General features: G+C 42.0%; 1 protein-coding gene across 7 annotated transcripts in view; it reads right to left on the bottom strand.

Moving 5' to 3' along the window:
* Positions 1-18,349, bottom strand: part of LOC139766013 (uncharacterized) — a 342,092-nt gene that overhangs the window by 45,517 nt on the left and 278,226 nt on the right. For all 7 annotated transcript variants that reach the window (XM_071694147.1, XM_071694102.1, XM_071694122.1 and 4 more), the window contains one exon: positions 17,277-17,592. In XM_071694147.1, the coding sequence (XP_071550248.1) occupies positions 17,277-17,592 (316 nt within the window). The remainder of the gene's footprint in view (positions 1-17,276; positions 17,593-18,349) is intronic.

The following is an 18,349-nucleotide window of genomic DNA, read 5'->3' as shown; positions in this document are numbered from 1 at the left end:
GAGAGAGAGAGAGAGAGAGAGAGAGGAGAGAGAGAGAGAGAGAGAGAGAGAGAGAGAGAGAGAGAGAGAGAGAGAGAGAGAGAGAGAGAGAGATAACCCATACAATCTATGTTAAGAAGGCATAATCAATCACTATCATACCATACACCACACAAACTCTGCAAAAAATACATTCCTCTATAATTCCTTCACTCACTCTTACTCCCCTTTCTTTTAGAGTGCATTTGTCCAAACATCAAGCATATAACTACTTTCCATGCTTTCATACACATTTCCCAGATTCACTCCATAGCACTTTTGTTCACCATTTTTACTTTTTCCTTTGCAATGTATTTCTGTCCCACATACCTACACCTCTCTAGTCTCATCTCTATTTCAACAGAGTCAACATACACATCTCTTTCACTATCATCACCAAGTACTTTAACCCCTTCAATCCTCCAAAGATATTTATCTACATTTATACTTTTTTTTTTTTTAATTATACTGTCGCTATCTCCTGTGATAGCAAGGTAGCGCAAGGAAACAGATGAAAGAATGGCCCATCCCACCTCCATACACATACACACATATATACATACCTATACATTTCAACACATACCTATATATAAATACACAGACATATACATATATACATATGTATATAATTCATACTTGCTGCCTTTATTCATTCCCGTCGCCACCCAGCCACACATGAAATGACAACCCCCTCCCCCCACATGCACACGAGATAGCACTAGGAAAAGACAACAAACGCCACATTCGTTCACACTTAGTCTCTAGCTGTCATGTATAATGCACCAAAACCACAGCTCAATTTCCACATCCAGGCACCACAAAACTTTCCATGGTTTACCCCAGATGCTTCACATGCCCTAGTTCAATCCATTGACAGCATGTCCACCCAGGTATACCACATCATTCCAATTCACTTTATTCCTTGCACGCCTTTCACCCTCCTGCATGTTCAGGCCCTGATCACTCAAAATCTTTTTCACTCCATCCTTCCACCTCCAATTTGGTCTCCCACTTCTCCTCATTCCCTCCACCTCTGACACATATATCCTCTTTGTCAATCTTTCCTCACTCATTCTCTCCATTTGACCAAACCATTTCAATACACCCTCTTCTGCTCTCTCAACCACTCTTTTTATTACCATACATCTCTCTTACCCTTTCAGTACTTACTCGATCAAACCATCTCACAACACAACCTGTCCTCAAACATCTCATTTCCAACACATCCACTCTCCTCCACACTCTGCCTCGCAACCATACAACATTGGTGGAACCACTATTCCTTCAAACATACCCATTTTTGCTTTTTGAGATAATGTTCTCGACTTCCACACATTTTTCAATGCTCCCAAAGCTTTCGCCCACTCCCCCACCCTGTGACTGACTTCCGCTTCCATGGTTCCATCCGCTGCCAAATCCACTCCCAGATATCTAAAACACTTCACTTCCTCCAGTTTTCTCCATTCAACCTTACCTCCCAAATGACTTTTCCCTCAACCCTGCTGAACCTGATAACCTTGCTCTTATTCACATTTACTCTCAGATTTCTTTTTTCACACACTTTACAAAACTCAGTCACCAACTCCTGCAGTTTCTCACCAGAATCAGCCAACAGCACTGTATCATCAGCGAACAACAACTGACTCACTTCCCAAGCCCTCTCATCCACAACAGACTGCATACTTGCCCCTCTCTCCAAAACTCTCGCATTCACCTCCATAACTACCCCATCCATAAACAAATTAACCATGGAGACATCATGCACCCCTGCCACAAACTGTCATTCACTGGGAAACAATCACTTTCCTCTCTTCCTACTTGTACACATGCTTTACATCCTCAATAAAAACTTTCCAGTGCTTCTAGCAACTTGCCTCCCACACCATATATTCTTAATACCTTCCACAAAGCATCTATATCATATGCCGTCTCCAGATCCATAAATGCTACATACAAATCTATTTGCTTTTCTAAGTATTTCCCACATACATTCTTCAAAGCAAACACCTGATCCACACATCCTCTACCACTTCTGAAACCACTCTGCCTTCACCCTCTCAATCAATACTCTCCCATATAATTTCCCAGGAATACTCAACAAACTTATAACTCTGTAATTTGAGCACTCGCCTTTATCCCCTATGCTTATGTACAATGGCACTATGCATGCATTCTGCCAATCCTCAGGCATTTCACCATGAGCCATACATACACTGAATATCCTCACTTACCAGTCAACAACACAGTCACCCCCTTTTTTAATAAATTCCACTGCAATACCATTAAAACCTGCCGCCTTGCCGTCTTTCATCTTCCACAAAGCTTTCAATACCTCTTCTGTGTTTACTAAATCATTCTCCCTGACCCTCTAACTTCGCACATCACCTCGACCAAAACACCCTATATCTGCCACTATAGCTATCATCTAACACATTCAACAAACCTTCAAAATACTCACTCCATCTCTTTCTCACATCACCACTACTTGTTATTACCTTCCCATTAGCCCCCTTAACTGATATTCCAATTTGTTTTCTTGTCTTACGCACATTATTTACCTCCTTCCAAAACATCTTTTTATTCTCCCTAAAATTTAATGATACTCTCACCCAAACTCTCATTTGCCTTCTTTTTCACCTCTTGCACCTTTCTCTTGACCTCCTGCCTCTTTCTTTTATACATCTCCCAGTCATTTGCACTATTTACCTGCAAAAATCTTCCAAATGCCTCTCTCTTCTCTTTCACTAACAATCTTACTTCTTCATCCCACCACTCACTACCCTTTCTAATCAACCCACCTCCCACGCTTCTCATGCCACAAGCATCTTTTGCGCAAGCCATCACTGCTTCCCTAAATACATCCCATTCCTCCCCTACTCCCCTTACGTCCTTTGTTCTCACCTTTTTCCATTCTGAACTCAGTCTCTCCTGGTACTTCCTCACACAAGTCTCCTTCCCAAGCTCATTTACTCTCACCACTCTCTTCACCCCAACATTCTCTCTTCTTTTCTGAAAACCTCTACAAATCTTCACCTTTGCCTCCACTAATCATACTTAATTGCTGTTTCCCATGTCAGTGAGGTAGCACCACAAAAACAGACGAAGAATGGCCCAACCCCACACATACACATTTTTTTTTTCTTTTTTTTTTTTTTTTGCTTTGTCGCTGTCTCCCGCGTTTGCGAGGTAGCGCAAGGAAACAGACGAAAGAAATGGCCCAACCCATCCACATATACATATATATACGTACGTCCACACACACAAATATACATACCTACACAGCTTTCATGGTTTACCCCAGAAGCTTCACATGCCCTGATTCAATCCACTGACAGCATGTCAACCCCGGTATACCACATCAATCCAATTCACTCTATTCCTTGCCCTCCTTTCACCCTCCTGCATGTTCAGGCCCCGATCACACAAAATCTTTTTCACTCCATCTTTCCACTTCCAATTTGGTCTCCCACTTCTCCTCGTTCCCTCCACCTCCGACACATATATCCTCTTGGTCAATCTTTCCTCACTCATGTACTCTTCTACCATTTACCTCACACCTCTCAACCAACATCCTCTTTGTTGTGAAACCTTACAAACATAACCTTTGCTCTCGAATAATGCTTCTATGCTGTTTCCCATTCTGAGGCTCACCAGAATCGCACATGCCCAACCCCAACTCACTTTCTTTGGTTCTTTCTTTTTTTATTCACTTTCGATTCTAACCACCGTTCTCCGAGTAGTTCAGGAACACAAAATTACTGCCCAAACCATCCACTTACAAACCTATTGTACCACAATCCTTGCTCTTATTCACATTTATCAACTTCTACCCTTTCAGATTTCCAAACTCACATCACCGATTCTCCAGTATTCATGTAACCCGGCATCCAGCTGTAATCCATCCATCACAATGCCTCCTTCACCACCTGCTCTCATGCCACAACAATATCTTTTCCTCCATCTTTCCAACTTCATTGCTTCCCCCTAACATCCCCACCCCCACTAACACATTAATACACTTGGTCAATCACCTCCATGTGCCCAAACCATTTCAAAACACCCTCTTCTGCTCTCTCAACCACGCTCTTTTTATTTCCACACATCTCTCTTACCCTTACGTTACTTACTCGCTCAAACCACCTCACACCATACATTGTCCTCAAACATCTCATTTCCAGCACATCCATCCTCCTGCGCACAACTCTATCCATGTGGAGGAATGGGATGTATTTAGGATCATTGTTTGTTTTTGCATTTTTTTTTCTTTGTGTTTTTGTTAATGATGAGGTGGTTGTAGAATCTCCGCGTTTGGGGTGGGAGAGAAAAGATATAAGAAAGAGAAAATGGGCCCTTACCGATTTTCAGGGAAAAAATGCAATCGATGAATGATAAAAAAAGAGACGCGATCAGAACAGCGTTCCAGGGTTAAACAGCGCAAACTGAGATTTGGCGTTGATAGTATCATAAATTTTTGGGAGAACTACCATTACTGGTATGGCCATTCTTTCGTCTATTCCCTATTCGCTCTCCTACCTGGTTCAACCCGCCAAGCAAAATAATAACATAAAAAAAAATGTTCTGCAAGATATAGTGCGTCATACAATTGGTTCAACTGCTTCATGTAGCCGCAATAGGCATATAACAATCGTTGGATCAAAGATGGTGTGCATCATTTTGAATTTGTTCGAATGTGTTTATGACATATGCAATAATACGCTTTGCTCTCTCAGACCGAGTGGTGTCATATTTGCGCTAGGAAATGATTTGCTTAAACGAGAAGGTAGTAAAATTTCAAGATGAAACCCAAGCAGAGGTTTAGATGATATTGTCATGAATTATATAAAAAAGGGGATGATGAATATTGACTGTCGTCAGTATTTAATGTATGTCATGCTCATGAAGTGTACTTTAAGGGGGAGGGTGTGGCTCCATGGTAATTCTCGTTTCTGGATGGCTTGTCATGGTAATGCCAAAAGAGTTGGAAAAGAAGGGGCAGTATGAATATGTTCCTCAGGGCTGAAGGTCGTTTTGTTCGCTTGATAACAGCGCTGGTGGCTGATTCGCTAGAAACTGCAGAAAGTGGGATAGTTTGTAAAATGTGGAAAAAGTAAAGTTATATAAATGTGAATAATAAGTTATTAGGTAAGTATTAAGGTCAAGTCAATTGATGGTAAGTTCAATGGGAGTGAATTAATGGAGAAAAAGTAAGGTTTTAGGTTTTGAGAAGTGGATATGGCAGCGAGATGGAACCATGGAAGCGGAAGTGGACATAGGGTGGGGAGGGGGCGAAAATTCCTGGAAGCCTTGAAGAATGTGTGGAAGTTGAGAACATTATCTCGAAAGCAAAAATGGTTATGTTTGAAGGAATAGTGGTTCCAACAATGTTGTATGGTTGCAAGGTGTGGACTATGGATAGAGTTGTGCGCAGGAGGAGTGGATGTGCTGGAAATGAGATGTTTGAGGACAATGTTGTGGTTGAGGTGGTTTAGTCGAGTAAGTAAGGTAAGAAGAGGTGGAAGATAAGAGTGGATTGAAGAGCAGTGTGAGAGAAGGGGTGTTTTGAAATGGTTTGGTCACATGGAGAGAATGAGTGAGGAAAGATTGACCAAGAGGATATATGTGTCGGAGGTGGAGGGAACGAGGAGAAGAGGGAGACCAAATTGGAGGTGGAAAGATGGAGTAAAAAAGATTTTGTGTGATCGGGGCCTGAACATGAAGGAGGGTGAAAGGAGGGCAAGGAATAGAGTGAATTGGAGCGATGTGGTATACCGGGGTTGACGTGCTGTCAGTGGATTGAATCAAGGCATGTGAAGCGTCTGGGGTAAACCATGGAAAGCTGTGTAGGTATGTATATTTGCGTGTGTGGACGTATGTATATACATGTGTATGGGGGTGGGTAGGGCCATTTCTTTTGTCTGTTTCCTTGCGCTACCTCGTAAACGCGGGAAAAAAAAAAAAAAAAAATATATATATATATATATATATATATATATATATATATATATATATATATATATATTATCCCTGGGGATAGGGGTGAAAGAATACTTCCCACGCATTCCTCGTGTGTGGTAGAAGGCGACTAGAGGGGACGGGAGCGGGGGGCCAGAAATCCTCCCCTCCTTGTATTTTTTAACTTTCTAAAATGGGAAACAGAAGAAGGAGTCACGGGGGGAGTGCTCATCCTCCTCGAAGGCTCAGACTGGGGTGTCTAAATGTGTGTGGATGTAACCAAGATGTGAAAAAAGGAGATATAGGTAGTATGTTTGTGGAAAGGAACCTGGATGTTTTGGCTCTGAGTGAAACGAAGCTCCAGGGTAAAGGGGAAGAGTGGTTTGGGAATGTCTTGGGAGTAAAGTCAGGGGTTAGTGAGAGGACAAGAGCAAGGGAAGGAGTAGCAGTACTCCTGAAACAGGAGTTGTGGGAGTATGTGATAGAATGTAAGAAGGTAAATTCTCGATTAATATGGGTAAAACTGAAAGTTGATGGAAAGAGATGGGTGATTATTGGTGCATATGCACCTGGGCATGAGAAGAAAGATAATGAGAGGCAAGTTTTTTGGGAGCAGCTGAATGAGTGTGTTAGTGGTTTTGATGCACGAGACCGGGTTATAGTGATGGGTGATTTGAATGCAAAGGTGAGTAATGTGGCAGTTGAGGGAATAATTGGTATACATGGGGTGTTCAGTGTTGTAAATGGAAATGGTGAAGAGCTTGTAGATTTATGTGCTGAAAAAGGACTGGTGATTGGGAATACCTGCTTTAAAAAGCGAGATATACATAAGTATACGTATGTAAGTAGGAGAGATGGCCAGAGAGCGTTATTGGATTACATGTTAATTGACAGGCGCGCGAAAGAGAGACTTTTGGATGTTAATGTGCTGAGAGGTGCAACTGGAGGGATGTCTGATCATTATCTTGTGGAGGTTAAGGTGAAGATTTGTATGGGTTTTCAGAAAAGAAGAGTGAATGTTGGGGTGAAGAGGGTGGTGAGAGTAAGGGAGCTTGGGAAGGAGACTTGTGTGAGGAAGTACCAGGAGAGACTGAGTACAGAATGGAAAAAGGTGAGAACAATGGAAGTAAGGGGAGTGGGGGAGGAATGGGATGTATTTAGGGAATCAGTGATGGATTGCGCAGAAGATGCTTGTGGCATGAGAAGAGTGGGAGGTGGGTTGATTAGAAATTGTAGTGAGTGGTGGGATGAAGAAGTAAGATTATTAGTGAAAGAGAAGAGAGAGGCATTTGGACGATTTTTGCAGGGAAAAAATGCAATTGAGTGGGAGATGTATAAAAGAAAGAGACAGGAGGTCAAGAGAAAGGTGCAAGAGGTGAAAAAGAGGGCAAATGAGAGTTGGGGTGAGAGAGTATCATTAAATTTTTGGGAGAATATACATGTGTATGTGGGTGGGTTGGGCCATTCTTTCGTCTGTTTCCTTGCGCTACCTCGCTAACGCGGGAAACAGCGACAAAGCAAAATAAATATAAATAAATAAAAAGATGTTCTGGAAGGAGGTAAATAAAGTGCGTAAGACAAGGGAGCAAATGGGAACTTCAGTGAAGGGCGCAAATGAGGAGGTGATAACAAGTAGTGGTGATATGAGAAGGAGATGGAGTGAGTATTTTGAAGGTTTGTTGAATGTGTTTGATGATAGAGTGGCAGATATAGGGTGTTTTGGTCGAGGTGGTGTGCAAAGTGAGAGGGTTAGGGAAAATGATTTGGTAAACAGAGAAGAGGTAGTAAAAGCTTTGCGGAAGATGAAAGCCGGCAAGGCAGCAGGTTTGGATGGTATTGCAGTGGAATTTATTAAAAAAGGGGGTGACTGTATTATTGACTGGTTGGTAAGGTTATTTAATGTATGTATGACTCATGGTGAATGTAGGTTTGCGGCAGGGGTGTGTGATGTCTCCATGGTTGTTTAATTTGTTTATGGATGGGGCTGTCAGGGAGGTGAATGCAAGAGTTTTGGAAAGAGGGGCAGGTATGAAATCTGTTGGGGATGAGAGAGCTTGGGAAGTGAGTCAGTTGTTGTTCGCTGATGATACAGCGCTGGTGGCTGATTCATGTGAGAAACTGCAGAAGCTGGTGACTGAGTTTGGTAAAGTGTGTGAAAGAAGAAAGTTAAGAGTAAATGTGAATAAGAGCAAGGTTATTAGGTACAGTAGGGTTGAGGGTCAAGTCAATTGGGAGGTAAGTTTGAATGGAGAAAAACTGGAGGAAGTAAAGTGTTTTAGATATCTGGGAGTGGATATGGCAGCAGATGGAACCATGGAAGCGGAAGTGGATCATAGGGTGGGGGAGGGGGCAAAAATCCTGGGAGCCTTGAAGAATGTGTGGAAGTCGAGAACATTATCTCGGAAAGCAAAAATGGGTATGTTTGAAGGAATAGTGGTTCCAACAATGTTGTATGGTTGCAAGGTGTGGGCTATGGATAGAGTTGTGCGCAGGAGGGTGGATGTGCTGGAAATGAGATGTTTGAGGACAATGTGTGGTCTGAGGTGGTTTGATCGAGTGAGTAACGTAAGGGTAAGAGAGATGTGTGGAAATAAAAAGAGCGTGGTTGAGAGAGCAGAAGAGGGTGTTTTGAAATGGTTTGGGCACATGGAGAGAATGAGTGAGGAAAGATTGACCAAGAGGATATATGTGTCGGAGGTGGAGGGAGCGAGGAGAAGTGGGAGACCAAATTGGAGGTGGAAAGATGGAGTGAAAAAGATTTTGTGTGATCGGGGCCTGAACATGCAGGAGGGTGAAAGGAGGGCAAGGAATAGAGTGAATTGGATCGATGTGGTATACCGGGGTTGACGTGCTGTCAGTGGATTGAATCAGGGCATGTGAAGCGTCTGGGGAAACCATGGAAAGCTGTGTAGGTATGTATATTTGCGTGTGTGGACGTATGTATATACATGTGTATGGGGGTGGGTTGGGCCATTTCTTTCGTCTGTTTCCTTGCGCTACCTCGCAAATATGGGAGACAGCAAAAAAAAAAAAAAAAAAAAAAAAAAAAAAAAAAAGAGAGAGAGAGACTCAAGGTGAGGTGCCTGAGGATTGGCGGAATGCGTGCATAGTGCCATTGTACAAAGGCAAAGGGGATAAGAGTGAGTGCTCAAATTACAGAGGTATAAGTTTGTTGAGTATTCCTGGTAAATTATATGGGAGGGTATTGATTGAGAGGGTGAAGGCATGTACAGAGCATCAGATTGGGGAATAGCAGTGTGGTTTCAGAAGTGGTAGAGGATGTGTGGATCAGGTGTTTGCTTTGAAGAATGTATGTGAGAAATACTTAGAAAAGCAAATGGATTTGTATGTAGCATTTATGGATCTGGAGAAGGCACATACACATATACATAAATTTTCTCTCTTTCATACTATTCGCCATTTCCCACCTCAGCGAGGTAGCGTTAAGAACAGAGGACTGGGCCTCTGAGGGAATATCCTCACCCGGTCCTCTTCTCTGTTCCTTCTTTTGGGGGGGAGAAAAAAAAAAAAAGAGGGGAAGATTTCCAGCCCCCCACTCCCTTCCCTTTTAGTCGCGTTCTACGACACGCAGGGAATACGTGGGAAGTATTCTTTCTCCCTTATCCCCAGGGATATATACATAAATATATATACATAAATCCCCATACACGCATGTATACATGCACATACATTTCAATGTATACAGACATATACATACAAAGATATATACATATATATACACATGTATATATTCATAATTGCTCGCCTTCATCCACTCCTGTTGCTACCTAGCCCCAGTGGAAACAGCATTACTACCCCCTGCTTCAGCAAGGTGGTGCCCGGCAAACAGACATAAAAGTCCACATTCGTTCACACTCATTTTCCAGCTGTCGTGTAATGCATCGAAACCACAACTCCCTATCCACATCTTGGCCCCACAAACCTTTCCATGGTTTACCCCAGATGCTTCAAATGCCCTGGTTCAGTCCACTGAAAGCACGTCAACCCTGGTACACCACATTATTCCAATTCACTCGATTCCTTGCATGTCTCTCACCCTCTTCTATGTTCAGGCCCCGATTGCTCAAAATCTTTTTCACTTCATCCTTCCAACTCCAATTTGGTCTCCCTGGGGATTGGGGAAAAAGAAAACTTCCCACATATTCTCCGTGTGTCATAGATGATGACTGAAGGGGGTAGAAGAGGGGGGCCGGGAACCCTCCCCTCCTTGTATTTCAATTTCTGAAAGGAGAAACAGAAGGAGTCAAGTAAGGAGTGTTCATCCACCTCGAAGGCTCAGATTGGCGAGTCTGAATATAAGTGGATGTAAACAAGATGAGAAGAAAGGAAAGATAGGTAGTATGTTTGAGGAAAGAAACCTTGATGTTCTGGCTCTGAGTGAAATGAAGCTCAAGGATAAAGTGGACAAATGGTCTGGAAAAGTCTTAGTTGTAGAGTCAGGGATTCGTGAGAGGACAAGAGCTAAGGAAGGAGTAGCACTACTCCTGAAGCAGGGGTTGTGGGAGTGTGTGATAGAGTGTTAGAAAGCAAATTCTACATTGATGTAGGTAAAACTGAAAGTAAGCAGCTGCTTTTGATGTAAAAATATGGATAAAGTTTTGCACCTCTATTTCAAGGCCATGTGCCAAGCCTGAGGGGATTGCTGAGTCGGCAGTGAGAATTTAAGTATTTGGGATACAGCTTAGGTAAGTTTGGTGATATGGAAGGACAGAAAAGGGAGAGAGCAGTACAGGGTACAAGAGTAACTGGGTCTCTCAATAGAATAAAGGGTTGAAGTGTAAGTATCGAAGTGAAGAAAGGATCAAGGGACAGCATCGTCCTCCTGACTCTGAACTTAGCAGCCAAAACATGGATGGGTATGGGATGAGTCACAGAGGTCAAGAATCCAGGATGTGGAAATGAGTTATCTGAGGGATGCATGTGGTACGACTAGAGGGAATGAAAAAAGGAGGGTGTGTATGAGAGATCTGGTACTGCAGGGAATGCAATGGGAATAAAGAGTGGCGTGGCAGAGTGGGTAATACTGCAAGGTGGTTTTGGCACATGGAAAAAATGCAAGACAGGGAGTTCACAAGAAAAGTGTATGATAGAACAATTGAAGGGGTTGATGTGAAGGGATGACTCACTGTGACATGGTGAATTAAGTGGAAAAGTACTGGAGGGAGAGAAATGGGGAAGAATGCATGGAATATTGTATGCAAGAGAAAAATGTACAGACAGGGATAAGTGAAGACTTCTGTGCATTCCCTTGATAGGAGTTCCTGGAGGAATGGACCTCTGAAAAACTGAGATACACAGGATTGGAAAGGACACCTTACTGAGGGATTAGGGGTTACAACATTCTATCTCTTCAAAATTTCAATATTTTTTACTACCATTCTTCCAGACTCGTACTAGTACATCTTTCATTCCTCACGTACATCTCTCTACCGTTTAGGGCTTTATGTTCCACACTTTTGCCCTCCATTCATCACTAGTTCACTACCAGAATCTGCTTCTCCAAACTCTTTCCTCCACCACCTTTCTTAAATCTTCATTTCATCATGCTGTGCTTATGTTTCTACTGCATGCAAGACGTGACATCTGGGAATCTGACTTTACACAAATTCTCCGATAACTCATATACAATGTTTTTTGAGACATGGAAAATTTGCATTAGTGATGAAAATGCTAAGCAGCATGCAGGGAAAAATATGGCAGAGAGATGTACAAATCCTACATGAACAGTGATGCATTTATAGGTGCTTCCTTGCACATCTTCACTACATTGTTTCAAGACTTTCAGTGATTTTTAATGTAAATATTGCCATCATTTCTAACTCTATAACTGGAAAATGAACATGTGATGATAAGAATGGAGGACCTCCTAATAAACACAAAATGATTTATGTAGAGATGAAAATGAAAATTATAAAGAATCAAGAAGATGGACAAATACTCTCTTCCATCTTGCGTAAGCTTGGGCTACCTACCTCAACTGTTAACACAATTTTGAAGGACAAGAACACATAAAAAGGTTCAGAACCTTTAAAATCAACTGTCATAACCAAGAAGTCAGCTGGTGTTATCTGTGAAATGGAGAAATTACTTACCACATGGATGGAAGACCAAATTCAACATCATGTAATACTAAGTTTCTTGGTGATAAATACAAACACTAAAAGTCTCTTTGAAGAAGTTAAAGGTCAGCAGGGTATTCCTGATGCAAAATTTGTGGCTAGTCGTGGACGTTTCAATATACCGAAGGTTCATATTAAGTTTCATAATGTTAAGTGAGGGGTGAATCTGTCATTATGATCAAAGTAAATGGATTTCTGTAACTATTAATTTTTCATTATTCCTAATCACTGCTTCCTGCATCAGCAAGGGAGCGCCAAGAAACAGATGAAAAATGGGCCATCCACTCACATACACATATATTATTATCATCATACTTTGTCGCTGTCCCCCGCATTAGCAAGGCAGAGCAAGAAAACAGACGAAAGAATGGCCCAACCCACCCACATACACATGTACATACATACACTTCCAAACACAGCACATATACATACCTATACATCTCAACGCATACATACATATACACACACAGACATATACATATATAAACAGGTACATAATTCATACTGTCTGCCCTTATTCATTCCCGTTGGCACCCCGCCACACATGAAATGACAACTCCCTCCCCCCACATGTGTGCAAGGTAGTGCTAGGAAAAGACAACAAAGGCCACATTTGTTCACACCCAGTCTCCAGCTGTCATGTATAATGCACCAAAACCAAAGCTCCCTTTCCACATCCATGCCCCACAGAACTTTCCATGGTTTACCCCAGATGCTTCACATGCCCTGATTCAATCCACTGACAGCACGTCCACCCCAGTATACCACATCGTTCCAATTCACTCTATTCCTTGCACGCCTTTCACCCTCCCGCATGTTCTGGCCCCAATCACTCAAAATCTTTTTCACTCCATCTTTCCACCTCCAATTTGGTCTTCCACTTCTCCTAGTTCCCTCCACCTCTGACACATATATCCTCTTGATCAATCTTTCCTCACCCATTGTCTTCATGTGACCAAACCATTCAAAACACCCTCTTCTGCTCTCTCAACCACACTATTTTTATTACCACACATCTCTCTTACCCTTTAATTACTTACTCGATCAAACCACCTCACACCACATATTGTCCTCAAACATCTCATTTCCAACACATCCACCCTCATCCGCACAACTCTATATATATCCCATGCCTCGCAACCATATAATATCGTTGGAACCACTATTCCTTCAAACATACCCATTTTTGCTTTCCATGATAACATTCTCGACTTCCACACATTTTTCAACACTCCCAGAACTTTTGCCTCCTACCCCACCCTATGATTCACTTCTGCTTCCATGGTTCCATCCGCTGCCAAATCCACTCCCAGATATCTAAAACACTTCAATTCCTACAGTTTTTCTCCATTCAAACTTACCTCCCTATTGACTTGTCCCTCAACCCTACTGTACCTAATAACCTTGCTCTTATTCACATTTACTCTCAGCTTTCTTCTTTCAAACACTTTACCAAACTCAGTCACCAGCTTCTGCAGTTTCTCACCCAAATCAGCTACTAGCGCTGTATCATCAGCGAACAAAAACAGACTCACTTCCCAAGTTCTCTCATCCACAACAGACTGCATACTTGCACCTCTTTCCAAAACTCTTGCATTCACCTCCCTAACAATCCCATCAATAAACAAATTAAACAACCATGCAGACATCACACACCCCTGCCGCAAACCAACATTCACTGAGAAACAATCTCTTCCCTCTCTTCCTACACGTACACATGCCTTACATCCTAGATAAAAACTTTTCACTGCTTCTAACAACTTAAATCCCACACCATATATTCTTAATACCTTCCACAGAGCATCTCTATCAACTCTATCATATGCCTTCTCCAGATCCATAAATACTACATACAAATCCATTTGCTTTTCCAAGTATTTCTCAGATACATTTTTCAAAACAAACACCTGATCCACACATCCTCTACCACTTCTGAAACCACACTGCTCTTCCCCAATCTGATGCTCTGTGCATGCCTTCACCCTCTCAATCAATACCCTCCCACATAATTTACCAGGAATACTCAACAAACTTATACCTCTCTAATTTGAACACTCACCCTTTGCCTTTGTACAAAGGCACTATGCAAGCACTCTGCCAGTCCTCAGGCACCTCACCATGAGTCATACATACATTAAATAACCTTACCAACCAGTCAACAACATAGACACACCCTTTTTAATAAATTCCACTGCAATACCATCCAAACCCGCTGCCTTGCCGGCTTTCATCTTCCGCAAAGCTTTTACTACCTCTTCTCTGTTTACCGAATCATTCTCCCTAACCCTCTCACTTTGCACACCAACTCAACCAAAACATCCTATATCTGCCACTCTATCATCAAACACATTCAACAAACCTTCAAAATACTCACTCCATCTCCTTCTCACTACACCACTACTTGTTATCACCTCCCCATTAGCCCCCTTCACTGATGTTCCCATACACTCACATATATTTACATATACATATCAACATATACATACAAACACATAAACAGACATAAACATATATACATATGTACATATTCATACTTGCTTGCCTTCATCCATTCCTGTCACCACCCCGCCATACAGGAAACAGCGTTGCTACCCCCCCACTTTCGTGAGGTAGTGCCAGGTAAACAGACAAAGAAAGGCACATTCTTTCACACTCAGTCTCTAGCTGTCATGTGTAACGCACCGAAACCACAACTCCCCATCCACATCCAGGCCCCACAGACCTTTCCATGATTTACCCTGGACGTTTCACATACCTGGTTCAGTTCATTGACAGCACGACAACCCTGGTATACCACATCGTTCCAGTTCTTTCTACTCCTGGTATGCCTCTCACCCTCCTCTATTCTCTCTATTCCTGGCATGCCTCTCATCCTCCTCTATTCTATCTATTCCTGGCATGCCTCTAAACCTCCTCTATGTTCAGAATCTTTTTCACTCCATCTTTCCACCTCCAATTTGGTCTCCCACTTCTTGTTCCCTTCACCTCCAACATATATATCCTCTTTGCCAATCTTTCCTCACTCATTCTCTCCATATGTCCAGACCATTTCAAAACACCCTCTTCTGCTCTCTCAACCACACTCTTTTTACTTCCACACATCTCCCTTATCCTTTCATTACTTACTCAATCAAACCACGTACTGTTTTCAAACATTTCATTTTCAACACATCCACCTTCCTCTGTACAACCCTATCTAGAGCCCATGCCTCCCAACCATACAACATTGTTGGAACAGCTATTCCTTCAAACATACCCATTTTTGCTCTCAGAGATAACGTTCTCTACTTCCACACATTCTTCATTGCTTCCAGAACCTTCGCCCCCTCCCCCATCCTGTGACTTACTTCCTCTTTCATGGTTCCATCTGCTGCAACGTCCACTTCCGCATATCTAAAACACTTCACCCCTCCAATTCTTCTCCATTCAAACTTACATCCCAATTAACTAGTCCCTTAACCCTACTGACCCTAATAACCTCGCTCTTATCCACATTTACACTCAACTTTCTCCTTTTGCATATTTTTCCAAACTCAGTCACCAACCTCTGCAGTTTCTCACCCGAATCAGCCACTAAAGCTGTATCATTGGCTAACAACAACTGACTCACTTCCCAGGCCCTCATCCACAACAGACTGCATACTTGCCCCTCTCTCCAAAACTCTTGCATTCACTTCCCTAACCATCCCATCCATATACAAATAAAACAACCATGGGGACATCACACACCCCTGCAGCAAGCCGACACTCAGTGGGAACTAACAACCATGGGGACATCACACACCCCTGCAGCAAGCCGACACTCAGTGAGAACTAATCACTCTCCTCTCTCCCTACTCGTAAACATGCCTTACATCCTCGGTAAAAACATTTCACTGCTTCTAGCAACTTACCTCCCACACCATATACTCTTAATACCTTCCATAAAGCATCTATATCATATGCCTTCTCCAGATTCATAAATGCTAAAAACATATCCATCTGTTTTTCTAAGTAGTTCTTACATACATTCTTCAAAGCAAACACCTTATCCACACATCCTCTACCACTTCTGACACCATACTGCTCTTCCCTGATCTGATGCTCTGTACATGCCTTCACCCTCTATCAATACTCTCCCATATAATTTCCCAGGAATACTCGACAAACTTATGCCTCTGTAGTTTGAACACTCACCTTTATTCCTTTTGCCTTTGTACAAATCATTTCTTTTTCATGTTTCTATCCTGTAGTTAGTAATTTCTTTGCCACGTTTCTATTGTTCAGTGTGGTGGTGTTGCAGTCTGCAGTTTGGAATGTTATAAGTGTGATTGGCAAGTACAGTAAATTATGCAGCACACAATAGCAACAGAAAACATGCCAGCATGACACAGGACTACAGAAAACAAACTAGTAACCTGGGAGAGAAGGCTCAACTATTTCAGGTGATGGGATTTTGGGTGAAATTAGAAGCTTTACAACTTGAGAAAATTTTGACAAGCACCATTATTGGGAACTTAACCCTTACGTAAGTCAGGGAGCAGCTGTACTCTAATCATGCTGTACTGCATATCTTCCTCACAGCCTCTAACATCACAGTCTTGTCTCCACACCACCTCAATCCTCTCAGTTTTCCAGGTAACTTCTGAAATTTAAGCCTAACCCTTTCATTTCTCAACTCTTACATGTATCTTTCTCATTCATAACATCATGCTAAACTACATATTACTACCATATGATATAACAAAACCCTCTTACAATCCTCTTCCAAACTGCACATCATGAGCTATACCTATCATATTCCCTCTTGCCAAACGAAAGTCAATAAAAGTCTTGTCTAACCAGTCTTCCCCAAATCTCAAACATGTGTAATTATGACCATATCTAAAGTATATAATTGGAACAGTCATGCCTGTTGATGCAAACAACCCATATACTCTTCTTTCATTGTCAAGTGTAACCAAGACTCCACACCCATTCATTGCTCCCTCCTCCACTTTGTTCCCTTCCCATCCAACACTAACCATATATTAAGCCCTAAATTATGGATATCAAAATCTGATTTCTACAATACCTAAAGAAAATTAATTATCTACTCATCTATGCATTACAATTCCAAATTTAACACCGGTGGAAATTAAATTTCTGAAATACTCAAATGGGTAAGTAGTGGAAAGGGCAACCTACGTAGTTCCTGTCGTGCATTCACTGTCAGTTCATGGGGTATTGGGGTTAGAACATTCTGTACAGGAGTGCTGTTCGAAATTTTTTCTCGAGGGTTCATGAAAAGTGGAGCATGGGAGTGCTGAGTAGACTCCTGTTCTTCGTGTTCTAGCCGTTGCATCTTTGCTGGTGTTTCATGACTCCCTTCATTTCCACTCCCACTTCCACTACTGCTTCCTCCACCTCCACCTCCACTGCTTCCTCCATTTCCAGCTACAGTCTCATGTTCTTGGCTCATGCGCTTCAAAAGGTTGACTCGACGTTCATCGAGACCCATTCCCTGAAGAGAAAAGATATCATGTTGGAATGCCTTGTGGATACAATAATATGAGAGCCCTTATGGTAAATCCCAATAAAAAAAAAAGTTTTGAAAAACGAAAATCTTTCTAAAGTTCTCCAAGCATTTTAAGAATCTTTGTGATCTGGGAGTTAGAAGCCTCTCATCCATTACCTTCTACTGTGATTAATGTCACTCACAAATTACTAACAATCTGTGACAGCAGCTCTACCTTGCTTTGGACATGCTCCAATGCAATTAGCAGCCAATGCTCAGCAATAATGTCATCAGCTCACCAAGTGTAAGGCCACACCTGGCTAGCTATCTCATTAAAGTCATAATTCTTTAGAACAAGGATTATTCTTATTTCTATATAAACAAGTATATACATAAATGCCCACACATGGACATATACATATACCTATACATTTCAAGGTATCCCTGGGGATAGGGGAGAAAGAATACTTCCCATGTATTCCCTGCGAGTCGTAGAAGACGACTAAAAGGGGAGGGAGCTGGGGGGCTGAAAATCCTCCCCTCTCATTTTTAATTTTCCAAAAGGAGGAACAGAGAAGGGGGCCAAGTGAGGATTTCCCTCAAAGGCTCATTCCTCTGTTCTTAATGCTACATTGCCAACGCGGGAGATGGCGTATAGTATGAAAAAAAAATCAACGTATACATAAATATACATATACAGACATATATACACATGTACACATTCATACTTACTGCCTTCATCCATTCCCGTTGCCACCCTGCC

The sequence above is a fragment of the Panulirus ornatus genome, chromosome 4 (assembly GCF_036320965.1).
Source record: "Panulirus ornatus isolate Po-2019 chromosome 4, ASM3632096v1, whole genome shotgun sequence".
Classification (NCBI taxonomy): domain Eukaryota; kingdom Metazoa; phylum Arthropoda; class Malacostraca; order Decapoda; family Palinuridae; genus Panulirus; species Panulirus ornatus.
The sequence above is the reverse complement of the archived record's forward strand: the minus strand, read 5'-3'. Positions and strand labels throughout refer to the sequence as shown.